General features: G+C 41.3%; 2 protein-coding genes across 3 annotated transcripts; both read left to right on the forward strand.

Moving 5' to 3' along the window:
• The first annotated feature begins 358 nt into the window (after positions 1-358).
• Positions 359-10,020, forward strand: mfsd5 (major facilitator superfamily domain containing 5). Of its 2 annotated transcripts, XM_053425349.1 has the most exons (14): positions 359-558; positions 1,954-2,013; positions 4,713-4,868; positions 5,839-5,929; positions 6,073-6,161; positions 6,502-6,566; positions 6,658-6,711; positions 6,803-6,853; positions 6,947-6,986; positions 7,825-7,862; positions 8,034-8,121; positions 8,279-8,374; positions 8,552-8,605; positions 8,718-10,020. In XM_053425349.1, the coding sequence occupies exons 3-14, from the start codon at positions 4,854-4,856 to the stop codon at positions 8,865-8,867; spliced, it is 831 nt and encodes a 276-aa protein (XP_053281324.1). In that variant the 5' UTR covers positions 359-558; positions 1,954-2,013; positions 4,713-4,853; the 3' UTR covers positions 8,868-10,020. The 2 variants fall into 2 exon arrangements, with proteins under 2 accessions (XP_053281324.1, XP_053281323.1); XM_053425348.1 differs by lacking the exons at positions 4,713-4,868; positions 5,839-5,929; positions 6,073-6,161; ... (7 more) ...; positions 8,552-8,605; positions 8,718-10,020 and having other exon boundaries at positions 402-558; positions 1,954-4,087.
• Positions 10,021-11,132: 1,112 nt separating this feature from the next.
• On the forward strand, positions 11,133-18,202 carry senp1 (SUMO specific peptidase 1). The gene is made up of 18 exons (XM_053424350.1): positions 11,133-11,763; positions 11,918-11,976; positions 12,082-12,275; positions 12,355-12,430; positions 12,546-12,738; positions 12,858-13,002; positions 13,097-13,215; positions 13,576-13,859; positions 14,193-14,256; positions 14,513-14,551; positions 14,666-14,750; positions 14,847-14,987; positions 15,338-15,469; positions 15,629-15,832; positions 15,924-16,003; positions 16,139-16,223; positions 16,905-17,000; positions 17,083-18,202. Exons 1-18 carry the CDS (start codon positions 11,630-11,632, stop codon positions 17,143-17,145), a joined length of 2,193 nt encoding a protein of 730 aa, XP_053280325.1. The 5' UTR covers positions 11,133-11,629; the 3' UTR covers positions 17,146-18,202.
• Positions 18,203-18,276: the final 74 nt, after the last annotated feature.

The raw sequence follows: 18,276 nt of genomic DNA on the forward strand, positions 1-18,276 counted from the left end.
CACAAAGCACCGCCTACATAAAGATAATCAAATAAAATCCAACCTTGAGACTTATCTGTCCCTCTGTAAGCTTGGATCTGAAAAATATGTAATGCAACTTAAATTCACATTATTATCCAACACAGGTTCAGACCCATGCATGGAATTATAATGTGCATGTAGTCTTTTAAAGGGTGATTGCATCCATAACTAGAAATCCAGGTTATATAGCACACAACAACATAGTCGATTCCCATTAGGTTGTCCTTATCTCTACAGAAATGCCACAAAGCACCGCCTACATAACGATCCAACCTGAAGACTCATGTGTCCCTCTGTAAGCCTGGACACGGGACGTCTGGAAACACGCAGCAACTTTCTCCTGCCTCTGCAAACGACAAAAACAATGGAGGAGCGCCACCTTCTGGTGAAACTGCAGATCCCGGAAGTAACGTGTCTGTTTGCTAATACAACCAAGCTAGCTTAGCCCTATCCTCCACCATCAGTTAGCTAGATAAGTGTAATGTTACCGCTTCGTAGGTCGTCGTCTCTACTATGGGACTGCAGTCAAACGACACGGTAAGAGATGCCATGTGGCATAACACGGGGTAAAGAGGAGAACTAACTAGACGGTGGCGCAAGTTACAACGATTCTATTTGAGTAGAGCTTCTGGGCTAGCGTTAGCTGAATGGCTGTAGCATGTAAGGTGCACCTGTGAGCGACGTGTTAAGATAACTCATCGGGTTTAAGCATTTAAAGCACAAAGAGGTCATGGCCTCGTGTCGCAGCTCGTTACAGACGGTTTCACATCGTGACCTGACTTTTAAAAGTGGAGCTTATTCTCCGAGTGAGCAACGACTTCACCAGTGTCGTCCTGAGGTGTCCAGGAAACGCTCCTCTGACACGACCCTTCCCCGCAGTTAGTTAAGACGTCTTTTCCAACCAGGCCACAGCAGGTTCAGATTAAAAATTCTGCTCCCATACTAAAGAGGAACCGAGCCACCTGCTGCCATCATCCCAGTGTGTCCAGTGATCCCAGTGTGTCCACTGTGACAGGACAGACCTCACACCTGGACCTTTATTTGTCACATCTGTTCTAGATCATCTTTCAAGGGGAAATGTGACAATCTATATATATTTCCATTAATCCCAACTGTATTAGACACATATTTTCAGATTTCAGTTTACAATGATAATTCAAAACATATTAAAGCCATCAGCAAAATGGAGTGAGACAGTTTTTTTCTGATAATGTTCAATATTTCATTCTTTGATCATTTAAACACATATGTGGATAGGGATTCATCCCAGGTCTAGATCAACAACAACAAGGATATAAATAAAGGTTTCAAAAATTGAATTTTAAACAGTCTTTAGCTTCTCTGGTTAACTTTAATCCAGGTTAAATAAATCAAGGATGGGTGATTAAAATGATTTTATCTGGGCTTTTTTGTTTTAATTTCTCAAATAAAGGTTCAGGAATCTGACAGTGGATTAAGGCTTTCAATTGAATTTAAATAACTTTATTTATCTGTAGGCTTATAAATTGTTTAAAGGCATCAGTGCGTTCTGTAAACAATTTATTGAAACAACATCCAGAAAGCTGTTCATAGAGAGATCAACAAGCTATTAATTGTAAAGGTATTACATACAAATTAATTGTGTTAAAATGAATAGTGCAATCATTATTAATATATCAACCATTAATGGGTCCTGATGTTGACACAAAGCTTTACATGGTTCCATTGGCTTTAACTGTTTTAATGTCATAAATGTCTTAATATGTTCTGTTACTGAGCATCTGATGTTTTTTGTTAAATATTATTATTATTATTATTATTATTATTACTACCCATCACTCTTTCCAATAACTATGCCCTTAACTTGTTAGAGTAGAAACTGTGAATCAGAAGCTAACTTCAGCATCGTTCTTCTACCTGTAATCACTTCTTATTCTCCTCGTGTCTTCTTAGGTGCTGAGAAACAGAAAGACGAGAGTTGCCAACAGCCCAAGACCCCTCGTTTGACCTCAAGTGGGTGGAGCTAATCACACCATGTTGGTGACTGCCTATCTTGCCATCATTTTCCTGATTGCCCTGTGTGTCGCCCTCGAGCTCACTGCACGCCGCCTCACCCCACCTCAGTCTACTCCAACTGCACAAGCCAACCCAGCCTTCCGCCGCTTCCAGAGCATATTCCTCCGTGCATACCTGTTGGCTTTGTGGGCAGACTGGCTCCAGGGTCCTTACCTCTACAAACTCTACCGTCACTACAGCTTCCTGGAATCCCAAATAGCCATCTTATATGTGTGCGGCCTGGCTTCCTGTGTTCTGTTTGCTCCCATTTCAGGCTGGCTCCCTCAAGTCTTGGGCCGCAGACAGACATGTCTTCTCTTCTGCCTTTCCTACTCAGCGTGTTGTCTCACCAAGCTGTCCAGAGATTACTTTGTTTTGATTGCGGGCCGTGTCCTGGGGGGTCTGTCCACGTCCCTGCTTGCCACCACATTTGAATCCTGGTACGTGCACCGACATGTAGACGTTCATGATTTTCCAAAGGAGTGGATCCCCAGCACCTTCACCAAGGCGGCTACTTGGAACCACGGACTCGCCGTTGCAGCGGGGCTTGTAGCCAACATGCTCGCCGAGTGGCTGCACCTGGGGCCGGTGGCTCCCTTTCTCCTGGCTGTCCCCTGCCTGGCGTGCTGTGGCTGGGTTGTGCTAACAGACTGGGGCAAGGAAGAGACTGAAGGAGGTCCTGAAGGGGACAAACAGACAATGCTTGGCACTTCAATTGGAGGTGCGACACGTTTGTCTGCAAAGGCCCGGTTTACACGCAGCTGCCAAGAGGGGCTACGCTGCCTGCTTTCAGACAGGAGAGTTATTCTCTTGGGAGGAGTGCAAGCTCTGTTTGAAAGTGTCCTATACGTCTTTGTTTTCCTGTGGACCCCAGTACTGGACCCTCATGGGGCCCCTTTAGGAATAGTTTTCTCTTGTCTGATGGCTGCCAGTATGGTTGGCTCCTTGCTGTACCGCCTAGCCACCTCTTCTCGATACCGTCTACAGCCCGGCCATGTGCTCTGCCTGGCTGTGCTGATGGCTTTCTTCTCTTTCTTCATGCTGACCTTTTCCACCGCCGCAGGCCAGCCTCGACCTCATGAATCCTTCGTGGCCTTCCTGCTGTTGGAGCTGGCCTCTGGCCTCTACTTCCCAGCATTCAGTTTTCTCCAGGGCAGGGTTATCCCAGAGGAGAAGCGGGCTGGTGTGCTGGCCTGGTTCCGTGTGCCTCTGCACCTGCTGGCCTGCCTCGGGCTGCTGGCCCTCCATGGAGAGGTATCGGGAGATGGCGGAGGGGAGGCTGGCAGCGGCACCAGACACATGTTTGGAGGCTGTGCCGTCATGATGCTGGCAGCTTTGATGGCTGTAGTTAGTCTGTTCACTCTGGGCAGAAATGACACAGACCTTAAACTGGAGGAAACCAGAGAGGAGGGGGAGATGTACTGAGGAGATTGACCTCAATCGTTTGTGCTTTGAAATGAGTTATACCAGTTTTGTGAAACTGAAAGTATAAAGCTAATGTGAATGAACAGATTAAAGAGATGTCTGCATCTTGCCAAATGTATCAGTGAAGAAATCAAAGGTCAAAGGGTTGTTTGGGAGATTCAATTTAAATAATATTTCCATTTTTATATGTTACTTTTGCTTTTTGGGAGAGACTATTATCAGTCCTGTCTGTGTAGGGATGTTGGTGGAACGTGGTCATATCAACCTTCCTTTTTTATCATTCCATTAATTATTTCATATAACATGCACTCAATGTGTCCATCACAGGATCCAGTATAATGAATTTCACCTGCTATTGGGGATCAGTCATTCTGCAGCTTTATCAAATGGAAAGACATTAATTTAAAGTGGGCAAAATAAATATCCAAAGAAATAAGACCATGACGAAACTGTAGATGTGAATGTCAGTTTTTACATTACTTCCTACACTGTACTTTGGATTCTGAATGTTTGTTTTAAGTCAGGTTTACTCTACCTGCACCATCTTAGGGATATTTTCTATGTGTCTCTCTTCACCAAACTTGTAAATAAAATCAGTAATATTGTTCATGAGGTTCGTTTGATTGGAATTTCTATTCTGTGGCAAATTAATGTTTTATGACGTTGACTTGTATACTGTTGTTTCAGGTAGGGGCCTCAGATCATACAACATCAGATCATCAAATATTTTAAATGACCACATTTTAAAGGGGAAATGTTCACACAAATGTCTTTTGATTGAATAGATAATTAACAACACCTCTTTGGACTGAGGTCTCATTTTCCTTCATTTAAAAAAAATACAATATGGCTTAATTCAGTTGACAAAAATCCTCTGATAATTGCTTCCATTTACTTTCTCAGGTAATTTGAAAGCATGTTGACAATTTAAATACACTGAAAAAATTCTGTTAATATTTAAATTAGACAGTTATTCTGACTCCCCTTTGATTCCCCTCGTCTATTTATTTTTCTGTAGAGCATTTTTCCAGATTCCTCTGGACTCTTCTCCTCACCAGGCATGCAGGCATCCATTCTCCCCGTTTTTCCCGGTGCTGTGGTACAGTCCTAGCTTTTTCTATGGTGCTGCGTCACTTGGATGCTGCTAGAACATCCCTCTGTGGGTGAGGGAGGGGGCATCTGCCCAAGTCTTAACTGCGTTGTTGTGTGCTTACATCACTGTATCGTCACAGGGTTTTCAGTCCGAGCCGAGAGGAAGCGCATTATCAATCCGAGGTGTTTTCACACAGCTGTCAGTCCTCAGACACCAGAGCCCCACTGACTGGCTGGAGAACAGAACAAGGCATCATACTGCAGGAGGACAAACAGGCATCATGACACAGGGCAAGGTATGTGTTTGCTGGAATGCATCATTCAGTGTTTTTTTCCATCCTCGTCTACTGTGACGTACATAAAAAGAGTTGTGTGTTTTTTTTAAATATCTGTATGTGTCCTATGTTCACATGCACGTCGTTACTTCAACTCTTTGGTCTCACTGATGTTTAATGTTTGATGCAATGCAGACTGTTCAGGATCAGAATCACTAGTGTTAGTGTTTTCTTTTGGACTGTGGTTCTGTGACCTGCATCATAGTGGTGGGCCTTCAGCCACAAACACAAACAGCAGGACTGAATGAACCATGGAGCAGCTCGTTCAAAGCATCTTAGTCAAATTCTGTTATTTTTCATTCATTCGTGCTCATGTGATATTTTTGTGTTCACTAGTGAGAAGCCTGATGCGTCATCGGTAGTTTTGCCATGGTGGTCACTATGACGACCAGTTTCGGGCAGTGTTTACATTTAAATAAATAATGACGACAACGATCCGATCCCTTACAACAGAAAGTGCGATCGAGGCCAAACATCACACAGTTTAACTTAATTATAAATATCTATAAATAAATATAAATCACACATGTGGATCTTGAATTAGGATTTTGTTTTACATATAATGTAAACATAAATGCACTTCTTTTCTGTCTTGTTTTTTCTGCAAAGTTAAACTTTTCATATTACAAAACACTAACACTCATATTGGCTGTTTTTGAATATCAGCCAACCTATTAATTGATTGGGCTCTACTTTATATTAACCCTGAATAGTAGGAATTACACATCATATTGCTAATTACAGTTAAAGTATAGGCAACAACATTAAGATTAAGACAATTTTACACTCACAACCAGGAATTTCATCTTCATCTTCAAGTTAAATCAACCAGGAGCTTTTCTTTCCTTCAAATATTCATTCACTCTCTGCTAAAATGAGCAACTGACTGTGAACTAACAAATAATCAACTGTGCATCTTTTGTACCATCAGTTGTTACTTGCGAACAAATCAGCCAATGGCTCCTCCAGTGGAGAGGCCACGGTGGCACCAGCTCCTCCCAGCTACGAGGAAGCCACTGCAGGTACGACAAGACCTGACCTTTCTCTGCCATTATTATTTAGATTTGATTTGATTTTTTGGAATGGTGCTGTAAAGATGGTAGTACATATGTATTGTATATCTTAAACAACAAACCGTCTCTAATAAGTGTTTATTTTTCTCCAGGCACCAGTGCTCCTTGCTACAGTGATGCAGAGATGCTCACCGAGTTCACTTGGGATGATCGCAACATCAGGAGGATCTTCATCCGAAAGGTATAAAAAGCATTATAATTAAAATAGTTACGAATGAGTTCTGCTCTAAATGCTTGTAAATGGTAAATGGTCTGTATTTATAAAGCGCTTTTCTAGTCTTGACCAGTCAGAGCGCTTTACATTACAGGCCATTGCCATTCACACACACATTCATACAGTGCATCGATGGGCAGCACTTTGGGGCAATTCAGAGTTCAGTATCTTGCCCTTGGACTCATCGGTGTGCAGATGGGATCGAACCTCCCACCGTTAGAGGACAACCGCTCTCCCCCCTCAGCCACAGCTGCCCTGCACGTACATCTATGTATTTGTTTTGACACTGGAACTTGCTTCCTTTCAGGTGTATTCCATCTTGATGATCCAACTTTTGGTCACTTTCGCTATTGTGGCTATTTTCACATTCTGGTGAGACCATTTTCCCCCCCTTCAATTTTATCTAATGTTTAATTAATACAAAATGGAACAAGAAATCACTGGGTGCTGTGCTTACTTTTAGTGACCCTGTGAGGGAATACATCCAAAGCAACCCTGGGTGGTACTGGGCCTCTTAGTGAGTAACAAGTACCATCAGTCTCAAGTCAATAATAGACTTGCTTATGTCTAACAACATATAATAATTTAATATTTCTGTTCTTTAACAGCGCCGTGTTCTTTGTCACATATCTGACCCTGTCCTGCTGCTCTGCACCAAGGTAAGTTAAGAGTTCTCCAACGTCAACGGAAGTAAATCAATAAAGTTGGAAAAAATATTAAAATATTGGAATTGTCTTTCCTCACACCTACAGGAGACAGTTTCCATGGAATCTGATTCTGCTTGCCATCTTTGTAAGTACTAGGCTGTTAATTAGGTTTTTATTGTACAGTTTCATGAATAGACAATTTTTTCAAATCAAAACTATACGCAGGGATTTAGAATAATAAACAGTAAATTCATTCATTACTTGTTTGTTTGTTTGTCAGTTAATTATTTTGCGACTAAATCCATTCCACCGAACTTGGTGGAGGTGGCGGCCTGAGTCTGGAAGTCATTTGTTAAATCATGGTGCAGATTTAGATTGAATACATTTCTTTAGTGTTTTCAAAGTTTTCGTTAATTTCCCAGAGAATATTGCCCAGATCATGATAAAACATTTTACTGGACTGCGTCTGCCTTGGTTTGGCTCCAACTGCTACATATTTTCAGATTTCTTAAAATGATTGGTTCCTCATCGGATGATTATTGGCTTTAACTTTAACCCTTCTTCTACTTTTTTTGTGTTGCTATACAATACTGTGTTTAGTTTATTTCTCTTGAGAAGATATATGTTCCATTGTTTTTCATGTCCCCTGTTGTCATCAAACGACTATGTTGGATGACCAATTAATCATTGAGGTTATCAGATTCCTTTACCACTTCCTTTATCTTTTTTTCTTTCTACTATAAGATCTAGATAATCATTAATAAGTTGCAGGGTTGTTTGGACTTGGCGGAGGTATGCGCTCTACTGAGTGTCCTTCTAATTATCAGTATTTGTTTATCTTTAACATTTCCTCCACACATGACTGGAAGTTGTCAGTTCAAAGGATCTAAAACAAATAAAATAAAAATACTTTGTGAAAGTGAATACTGTCCACTCATGACATTCCTGAAATGAAGTGAGACTTTCCCTGTCATGTGTTACAGACCCTCTCCCTATCCTACATGACGGGGATGTTGTCCAGGTATGCTTCATGTTTGCTCACTGCTTAATGTGATCGCTTTCTTTTACTTTTCATTTTCTTGTGATGGATTTCCATCTTCAGACTATCTTACTGGTCAGAGCTGTATACGTTTTATCTCATCAATATCTTGAAACATTTCCAGTAATTTTGTTCATTCTTTCGTTCATTTAGTTTCTATAACACCAAGTCGGTGGTGATGTGTCTGGGCATCACAGCAGCTGTTTGTCTCGTGGTCACAGTCTTCAGCTTCCAAACTAAGGTGAGACAAAAATCATATTTATCCATTCCTATAGTCAGATATGTTTACGTGATATACAGTTTGCTTGATTGGCAGTGGAATCATTTGTGTGTGTCAGTTTTTTTTTTTACTCTCTCTGATTCTCTTTGGTTTGATATCTTGTGCTTTCTCCATCCAGTTTGATGTGACCTCCTACCAAGGTGTGCTCTTTATCTTCTGCATGGTCATGTTCATCTCTGGCATAGTGCTGGCCCTCGTCCTTCCCTTTCAATATGTAAGTATGACTAATTAAAGTGACTACATCGACTGAGTGACGTGTATGATTGACGTGTGGATGTATTTTTCTCAAATATGATTGAAAACAAGCAAATATATTCGATGACAGATTAAACTCAAAGACCTTCCACTCAACACTGGAGTCAGAGCTAATCAAGTCCTTGTTGCCATTTAGGTACCATGGTTGGATTCCATCTACGCGGTCTTGGGAGCCATACTGTTCACCATGGTAAGAGTGCAGACACTCAGACATTATTGATAGTAAATATCATTTATTGCAGACTGTCAGAATCAGAAGTAACAAAACCACCTCTTTCTTTCTCTTTCATCTTCTGGAACAGTTTTTGGCATTCGACACGCAGCTACTCATGGGAAACAAGAGATATACCATAAGTCCAGAGGAGTATGTCTTCGCCACTCTCAACATCTACCTGGATATTATTTATATCTTTTCCTTCTTCCTCCAAATCTTTGGAACCAAACATGAATAAACCATCACTCTACCCCCCTGACCTTCAGACGAGGGGAACACCAGTATGCAGGCAGATGTGATAAGTCATTAAAAAATGTCATCCATTGGTGACAAAGATTCCAACACAGCTTTACCGAGCAAAGCAACTGAGATGTTAATAACCTCGCTCTCTAGCATGTTTGGGAACCCTCACCACATTATAGGTTAGGTTTGCCAGCTTTACCACCCAGAAGTACTTAGAAGTTCACGATGTAGCTCCATTTGACGTAGATACAACATTCCGTGTGTCCATATGAAGCTGTAGGGGCGACCTATGTCCATACTTCCTGTAGTATCACAAATCTCCTGCAAACAATAGATGTCAATGCTGTTTAGAAGGTACTTGTCTATAATATATTATGCATGACTCTAACTATGCCAAGTACAGTAACCTCGTCACTTCTGTTGGTGTTTATTTAGTTGCTGAAAGCACAAAAGTGAATTTAAAAAAGACTTGAAATCTTTTCCTGTGTTTTCAGTCACCTGTTCTCAGCAGTTTGAGCCTAGGTGACCTGTTTTCTGCCTTTTGAAAGACAATCATGAATTCAATTATTAATTTATTGGATTTGAGACGTTTGCTGCTTGTCGCCACCTTCATCAATATGTTGATTTTTGCTTCTCTTAACTCTGAAGCTGTCATTCAAATTGTTGCCGTGTTTGTTTAGTTTTTTTGCTATTTGTAGAAAGTGTGTTTAAATCGGAAATCATTAAATCAGAATATTTAATTTCAACAAACTTTGATTTTTTGTATCATAATCTCTGCTCCTAGTATTATTTAAACTACAAAAAAGTTAATCTGCAGTGGTAACACGCAATAATTTAACATAACATGAAAGTGCCATACATGCATGGGTTTACTTTTGATAAGGCCTGCATTTGTGCAGGGGCTTGATGCTGTATTTCATGACAATTGAAGTTTATTTTTTTAAAAGAGAATCATATATTTCTGAAAGTTTGTGATCAATGTTGAATGGTTTGAAGCTTGGAATGAATTTATAGTTTTTCTGAACTCATCTAGGATTACATTGTCTTGATGATATTGATGCAGTAGTTGCATATTGTTCTTTTAAGAGCATTTCACTGTAGTAGTGGTGTTACTGTATGCATTTATTAAAAGGGTGAATGTGTGTAAATATGCTCATTGGTTCATTCTGATTCAATATATCATGTTATATCTACATCTAAATCTACACTAAATTCACATTTGGCAATTTTCAGCAGGGAAACACGTGAGCTTAATTTCAAATGTTTACTGTCATTTTGACAGTAAACATTTCAGTGTCATGGCAGTCCCTTACTTAAGGTGTCTAAATATTCAGGATATTCTCCTAACAGCCCTGCATGGTCAATATATCAAATACTTGTTCTTCTCCGCTTGTTTTTCATCAATAGCTCGATTTTGAGGTATTTACCTTATACCAGTGAACATAGTAATATAACCCAGTACATATCTTCATTTGTGGACCCACTTGCATATTGTGGGCTTCATATATTTATGTTAATAACATATATTTTTCCAAACTGTCTACTTTCAGTTTTTAATCTGGTTGTTTGGTTTGGACAAATTGGTAGTTACAACAAGTTCATAAAGGGTTGATGGGCAGATGGTGACATATAATAATGTCACAGCAAAGCATAGGACAGAACAAAAAAGATTCAATCTCTGGTCTGGATTCGAAATGTCTATAATTCATATATTGCAGGGCTGTACGAACTGTGCAAAGGTGCATGCAAGGAGAGCAGAAGTGCAAACAGTTATTCCCAAATTGGACTTTCCTCAGTGCAGTATGAAGCGTGCATGTTCTGGTTTATTTACCATATATATATATATATATTTATAAATAGTCTCATCTTGCAAGTGCATCCAGTCATTCATCCATGTGACACCACCTGATAACAAAAACAACTTCGACTACCTTCAAACTATCAAAAAACTACAAAAAACTATGTGGCCTGTGGATTACTATCAAATACTTGGGAACTGTTTGGCATAAAGATTGGTGCCATATGTTTTAATTCAAAATACTGTATATTTATTTCATCAGACAGGAGGGACTATTAAATGTTCTATGGAGTCAGCTTAAGGAAACAGACACAAAATGTAGCGCGCGCGTGGGATGGAGCTCTTCAGAAGTCAGAGCCGGCGGCCGTGACGTCACAGTATATTCTCTCCTCCGGCCCGCAGTCGACCAATGAGACCGCGTTGCACTCGGACTCGCAACGCGCCGTGTTCCAATCACGGCGCCCGACGGTGACAGGTCCGATGCAGCCATGTTGTGGTTTTGAATGAGGAAGAAGCGGGAGATGTTCTTCTTCAAAGAGTGAATATGCGATTTAAAGTCACGCTGCGGTTTTGTTAGTGAGCGAGGGGGCGACCCAGCATGGTGGCCGTTAGTCCGAACGCGTCGGTTGCGACTTGCCGCATTCCCACGGGAATCTAAACACACTTCCACAAATTAGCCCGCGTAGCTAACGGCGTCGGCTAGCAGAGTGGTTAGCATAGCGGGCTAGCAAGGCAACTAGCGGATTTCTCTGCCATCCAGCGAACGGTTAGCTCGCGTCTCGGAGAAGTGAAATGATATTTGTGACGAGTGTTCGCGCCTCGAGCCGCCTCAGCTAACACACTTCAGCCGAATGAAGTGTATTAGCTGAATTCGCTCTCACTATACTGACAGGTAGACCGAAAGCAGCCACAGCGATTCACACTCAAACCAGCGGCGCTGTCCGTAAAACTTTTGAGCCATGTTGAATAAAATCTACGGATGGATAGAAACGAGCTTTGCCCATCTCCGGAACGGTGTCCCGGCAGAGGAGCACTCGGATGCTCAGCGGGCGCCGGAGGAAGGTCCGAACAGGAGGAAAAGACCGATTGAATGGTAGGAGCTTTAACAACAGACCGAGGGCTGCTCTGAAATGAACTGTTTCTGTCTGTTGCTCTGCTGGTCCTCGGTGTTATTGTGATGCGGAGAAAACCGCCAATGTCCAATGGACGTTTTTAACCGTTTTTGCATCTCACTGTTTTCCCTCAAGTTTGGATGATGAACACAACGTCGACCAAGATGGCTTGATCAGAAAGAAATCACGAATGGGTAATTGCACACTCAAGCGTTCCGTCATATTATTGTGCGAGAACAAGTGAAGGTGTATTTTCAAATCCTTAGTGTTCTACTTTTGTCTGTTTCAAATCTACCTAGGAGATATTATTGACTCTGTGAAGACTGCAGCTGAAGGTGTGAAGAGTCATAGTTCTAATGTGGCTGAGTGGATGAAGGTCACAGTAACCCCCACTTTTAGAAGTATGCTGCCTGCCTCCCCTGGACCTCCACCTGGAGACCAGCAGCCCTCAACATCATCAGCAGCAGCAGCAGCAGCCTGGGCTGGGAGGCCGGTGAGGAATCAGCTTCATTCTAACTTGTATCACAATATTGTTGTCTTTGTTTTAACACGTGTGTGTGTTTTATGCAAAGGTTGCTGACAGGAACTCTTTGAATGAGACGTTCGCTGCTCCCTCAACAACGTTGGAGTGGAAAACCACCAAATCAGGCAAGGCTCATCACTTCAAGCATTGTAAAAACTTTTGCATCAAGGTTGATAAGGTTTGTGTGAACTCTTGAAGAGAAATTAATGACTGTACTTTTTCTTTCCTTTACAACTTTAGAATGGTTGCGTAATGAGAAGTCCATCATTGGAACAAAACTCTGCAGGCGACAAGTGTGCATGACTCCAACACATCGAGAGCTGCCAAAAACAAACGGTCATTCAGTCAACTTGCCACCGTTTGTCACCCCCAAACTGCAGCCGTCTCCGCGGCTCGGCAGGCCCCTCAACCTCCGACCATTTGTAACACCGAGGTATTTCTTACATTTTTGTTTTTACTGCTACTTTCCTGTGTTACTAGCTGTCTGTTACTGTACCATTTATCAGTAAACTGTTGTCAGTAGATTACTAAACTCCCACTTTGTGTCTGCAGTCTCTGTACTGGAATGGGCCCTGCAAGCAGCTCCTGCACCAGCATGTATGAGAAGACTTTTCCCATCAAAGTGATGCAGAGTCCGACACACAGCACCTCATCTGGACGCATAGACAGAGCCAAGCCCCGCTGCACAGCACAGGAGGTCAGACATCCAGTCGATGAGGCAACACGTGATTTCTTCTCATTCAGCTGTTGCGTTTCCTTGTAGATTTCATGGTTCTCCTCTGTTTGTCCAGTCTGTGCGTGAAGAGGAGAAGGAAGTCTACAGGCAGCTTCTGACTATGGTCTCTGGTGGTCAGTCCTCTTTCATTCACAATGGCAGCTCACATGCCATCGTGAGGTCGCACAGAGATTTGTAAGTACCCATTGAAAAACAGGATACAATAACATTGCCAGATTCAAACTGTTGAAATACAGCATGCAAATAGCTAAAACTGTATTAACTTTATCCATAAACTACCTTTTGTGTTAGCTGCTCATTTAAGGTGCACCCTGGTCAGATTAAACATGTTTTTACTTGCATAGCTTTGCAGGAGCAAGTGTTGTGCATGGCAACAACAATAAGTCATTTCATACATTTACAGTTTATTCGAGAAAGTAAATTGATAATAACATTTCAATCCTGTTCCTACCCTTGAACACAATGATTATGTCGGGACTGTATCTAGATGGCGTCTGCGTTTTCATCTGCATACCCCTGTCTTCCTCTCATCAGCACCAGCTTCCTGTCCACCAGCCGCAGAATGTTACAGCACTCGTCCCCTACTGGATCAGCAGCGGGAGGAACTTCAGAGGAAACCAGCGGCCCACCCAGCCCAAGAGGGATATCAAGCCAGAGCTCAAGCAACCTACCCAGCCCAGTGGGGACCTCGAGCAAGCCAGGGATCCAGATGTGGTCGCTGGACAGTGACATCAGCTCCAGCCGAGCAGCTACTCTTACGTCAGCTTCCTCCCCATCTGCTCTGCAGGATAACTCTTCTCAGGACACACAGTCATCAGGTAAGATACTTGAGTTTAAACTTGATATAGAGGTTATGAAAATGGAACATCTAAACAGGGTTTTTCCTGCGTAAAGAATTGCGAAACAGCCACCTCCGCCTCCCGACAAAATTCTAGTACTGTGGAAAGTACTTCGGTTATGTTTCTCCCGGGACAAATTGTGCTGCGGCGGTAAGATAGTCCAAGAACTTTAGGGAAAGGTGACGATGTGCCATGCACACACACTGACTCCGCTGCTCACTTTTTTCGGACTGGAAAAACTCTGCATAATTGAATGCTTGCTTCTTTTTGTGTTTCTTTTTTGAGTTGTAATGTCCTTGTGTTCTCTTCTAGCTCATGATGGTGACTCTGTAATTATAATAAATGAGCAGAAAGGTAAAAAGCAAGACGGCTCAAGGTCAGTATTAGTAATTTTGCTATGATGTACATTTCATTGTGGTTAATAATAAATAATGCAAGTTTGGTCAGAGACAGCCATCTGAATTGATAATGTTGAATTTATATACTGTTAATCTATTTCATAATTTAATTGGAAATGTTATTTATATGAACACAACATGTAGGTGAGTTGGCGTAAGAACAAAGCCTCCAGTCAGCAGAGCTTTGAGTCAAGTCCGTGTTTGTACTCATAACATATTGATCTGTCTTCACAGTGTGCCATGTTTCAAAGCGGAGTTATGGATCAAAGAATTGTAAGTGCACAAAAAATACATTTAATCTCTGACTAAGCAATTGATTCATTATTTACTGATCCTGTAGTGAGTAGAGCCACAAGGTAAACATGTTTTGTTTTTTGGTCTCTGTAGAACGAGTATGTACGACTCTCGGGCGAGAGAAAGGCGGAGACATATAGAAGAGCAGGAGGCCCTGGCTGCCCAGCTGCTGCGACAGGTGACTCTTCATCACTGAAGCCCTCTTAAACATTCACCTGTATCATAACCATTGTTCACCACCATTAAGTTGTGTCATATTGTTACTGGTTCCCAGCGCCTGTCTGACGACGGGCAACGCAGCCCAGATGTGGAGGTTCATATTCGAGTTCCTTTGGAGAAGGAGGTTCCTTTGACTGCTGTGATAGAAGAAACAAGGCTTGTGGAAAAGGAACCCGAATTCCCTCAACTGACGGAGGTATAAACGTTGTATCTTTTATTTTCCTGACTATTTCCGATGTTTCACCCAAATAGACCTGCTTTCACTTAGAACATTTTGTTTCTGAATGTTATTTCTGCTTTTAAAAAGTAGAAATGCTGTTATGCACTTCACTGACACAGAGCTATTTTTTATCTTCAATACAGTTGAAGTCCAGACGAATTAATGTTTTTCCTGAATGGCGCTGCTGTCTGAAATTTGGTTTTATTGTAAATTTATTCCGGCTGAGAATTAGTGCTATATAAAGCTGATGTTATGAGAAAATGGTCCACATTGAAATGTAATATCAGCAATATCTCATTTTACATGTATTGTGTGTTTCTGTTAAGGAAATGGAGGCTGAGGTGAACAGGGTGCTAAGAGCAAGTAGCCTTCAAGAAGTGTTAAGTGAAGGTTTTGGTCTGAAGCTTACACGCAAAGATCTGCACACCCTAAGCAACCTCAACTGGCTGAACGATGAAGTGAGTACACATGATCCTCAGGCAAAAACTGTAAACTAACAATAATCACTCTGGACAGTTGTTTTCCTAATAGCGGGCCCTTTTAAAAAAGCTTGACTGTGGTAATATGTGTTGAGCAATTGTCCAGTTCATTGAAACTCCCCTTCTTCAATCTCTCAGGTGATCAACTTTTACATGAACCTCCTGGTGGAGCGCAGCAAGAACCCCAATCTCCCGACAGTGAATACGTTCAACACCTTCTTCTTCCCGAAGCTGTGCAGGAGCGGCTACTCGGCTGTCCGCCGCTGGACCAAAAAGACGGACATCTTTTCTAAAGACATCCTGTTGGTTCCTGTCCACTTGGGGGTGCACTGGTGCCTCTCTGTAAGTCTTAATTACCATAATTGTGATTCTGGAAGAAAGTTTTTAATTTATTTGTCTTTTGCTAATTGTCTCTTCATCTTTTTTCTCTCAGATTGTAGATTTCAGGAAAAAGGTTGTCGTGTACTTTGATTCAATGGGAAGGAACAACGATAAAGCATGCAGGATATTGTTGTAAGTTTCTGCATCAGATTTGTTTGTGTGTTGACAGAGATAAATATGATGAGAGCTAATTGAAACATCGAAGCAAAAATATATTATTCATGTGCCATTAAATTATAGAAATTTAAAAAATAAACTTTTCTGCAGTGACTATCTGCTGCAGGAAAGTAAGGACAAAAGGGGCATAGAGCTGGATACCTCAGGTTGGACTCTACACAGCAAAAACCCCAGCGTAAGTCAAACACATACCAAGGAGGAGCGTTTCAAATTGTCTGTTTTTATTATTTGTCATGTGATGCTATGTTGTTCAAGGTCATGTCGTCCAATATCCGTATCAGCCTCAAGGTTCTTAACAGCCTGCTCAGCATTTGCACACATTTGAATGCGTAAATTCAGAAGAAGAAAACGTCTCCGGGAGCTTTGATAAATAATGGGTCTTGTGTGGGGGGGGGGGGGGTTATAGGAAAGCCTATAAGTCATCTGTTGACATACAGCCCACTTTGTTTCATTCGCACATCCATCAAGAGTCCAATATAGAAAAGAACGTGTATCCCAGCATCAAACACTGCGCCTGTGGAAACTTACCATTAAATTTGTTGGTCCATTTTGGGCTGGTTTTATTTAAGGAGCATTCTGCTTTTTAGGTCTAAAATAGTCTTAAATTTAACTTGTTGAAACATTAAAAAACTCTTTTACAAAATCTGTCAATGCGGCGGTTGATCAAGAGAACATTGTCTCATGAAACTGGAGGTTATTTTTTTCAAGTGCTGAAAGAATTAATTTTCAAATCAGAATCTCAGCGGTTGGTAAAGTAGTAAATAAATCCTCTGTATTGGTCACATGTATTGTCACAGCAGGTTAACACAATATTTGCACTGTGGGTTAGTAACATTTTTATTTCTTTATCTGTCAGGAAATCCCTCAGCAGATGAACGGTAGCGACTGTGGAATGTTCACGTGCAAATATGCAGATTACATTACCAAAGACAAGCCAATCACATTCACACAGGTAATCCCAAACAGCAGCAACAGAGATTCATCTGGTGAAGTCATCATGAGTGTGTCCTGAATACGGCTCTTCTCATTCACAGAAACACATGCCCTACTTCAGGAGGAGGATGGTGTGGGAGATCGTGAACCACAAGCTGTTGTGATGTCAGGATTGTGAACCTTGTAACAAACAGGAGCTGAGAAAAAACTTGCACACCAGCTCATCATCGTATCAGGAAAACCAGCTCTGCCACTCTCCATCCTCTAAGGCCAATAAAGCCCTCAGCTGGGGTCGGCTGACAGGATGTTGCTGAAGCAGCCCAGCACTGCCTCCCAGTCTTATTTTCCAGTTTATTTGTGTTACGGTGCCCCCATGGAGCATCGGTATAGCAGCTGAAGCACTGCGTGTTTTATACTCCCCAGCCAGAATCGATTTTGAACTCTCACTTGTATTGACTGACAGACCATACGCTGAGCTGCGATGTTCAGTTGGATGCAGACACACAAAGTTTACATGTTTTTGTCATACGTGTAGATAAGATTTGTTTTTATAACGACAGTGATGCTACATTTTTGCTGGCAGTGTTTGATACTCTTGAAACGAGCAAGAGCAAATATACTTTACCACAACGACATAAATCTCCACAAAACTCAGGTTTTGATGGCCACTAATCTCTCTTTGTATCTGGACGTGAGTTCTGCTTTTGTTTTCATAGCAATATGAACTTTACTCCCCCAAAGGATCGTCTTTGTTGGTTTGATTAAAATGCACAAAGGTTTTCAGATGTGATGTTGCCTCAGAGTATGATTCAAAGTGAAAACAGAACATAGTCTTACTTTGCCAAGTTCTACAGAATAGTCTGATTGCACGTTACAACAGCAGGGCAAACCGGATTTGCTTTCCTTCTTATTCATAAGTCTTGATAACAGATTGTAAATTAAGGTTCAAAGTCTATTTTATGTAGTTAAGTTCAACAGCGTATTTTGGGCATATTCAGTATATTTTGAACTTTGTACATACTTAAATCATATACGACCCTTGAACAGTGTAATATACTTTTTTTTATATACCTGTTTCCTATCTATTTTTATCTAGATCTCAGTCTGTTTTAGAATAAAATTCTCCTGTATTGTGACTGTTCTTTGTGTATTACCTCAAAAGGAGTTGGTTTTGATATAAATGCTGCCACATTTGATAAACATGTCTTTGCTTTTTTGAAAGTTTATGAACTTATATTTGATTTATCAAGTGCCTAGTGGCCCCTTGTATAATAAAAATACAAAAAAACCACAAA

Source organism: Pleuronectes platessa, chromosome 6 (genome assembly GCF_947347685.1).
Source record: "Pleuronectes platessa chromosome 6, fPlePla1.1, whole genome shotgun sequence".
NCBI lineage: Eukaryota > Metazoa > Chordata > Actinopteri > Pleuronectiformes > Pleuronectidae > Pleuronectes > Pleuronectes platessa.

Bases quoted from the DNA above. Each gene is read 5' to 3' on its own strand.
- senp1 (XM_053424350.1), top strand. From the start codon at position 11,630: ATGTTGAATAAAATCTACGGATGGATAGAAACGAGCTTTGCCCATCTC. The intron at 11,977-12,081 runs GTAATTGCACAC...AAATCTACCTAG, and splicing joins CAGAAAGAAATCACGAATGG to GAGATATTATTGACTCTGTG. The intron at 14,552-14,665 runs GTAAGTGCACAA...TGGTCTCTGTAG, and splicing joins GAGTTATGGATCAAAGAATT to AACGAGTATGTACGACTCTC.
- mfsd5 (XM_053425348.1), top strand. From the start codon at position 2,035: ATGTTGGTGACTGCCTATCTTGCCATCATTTTCCTGATTGCCCTGTGT.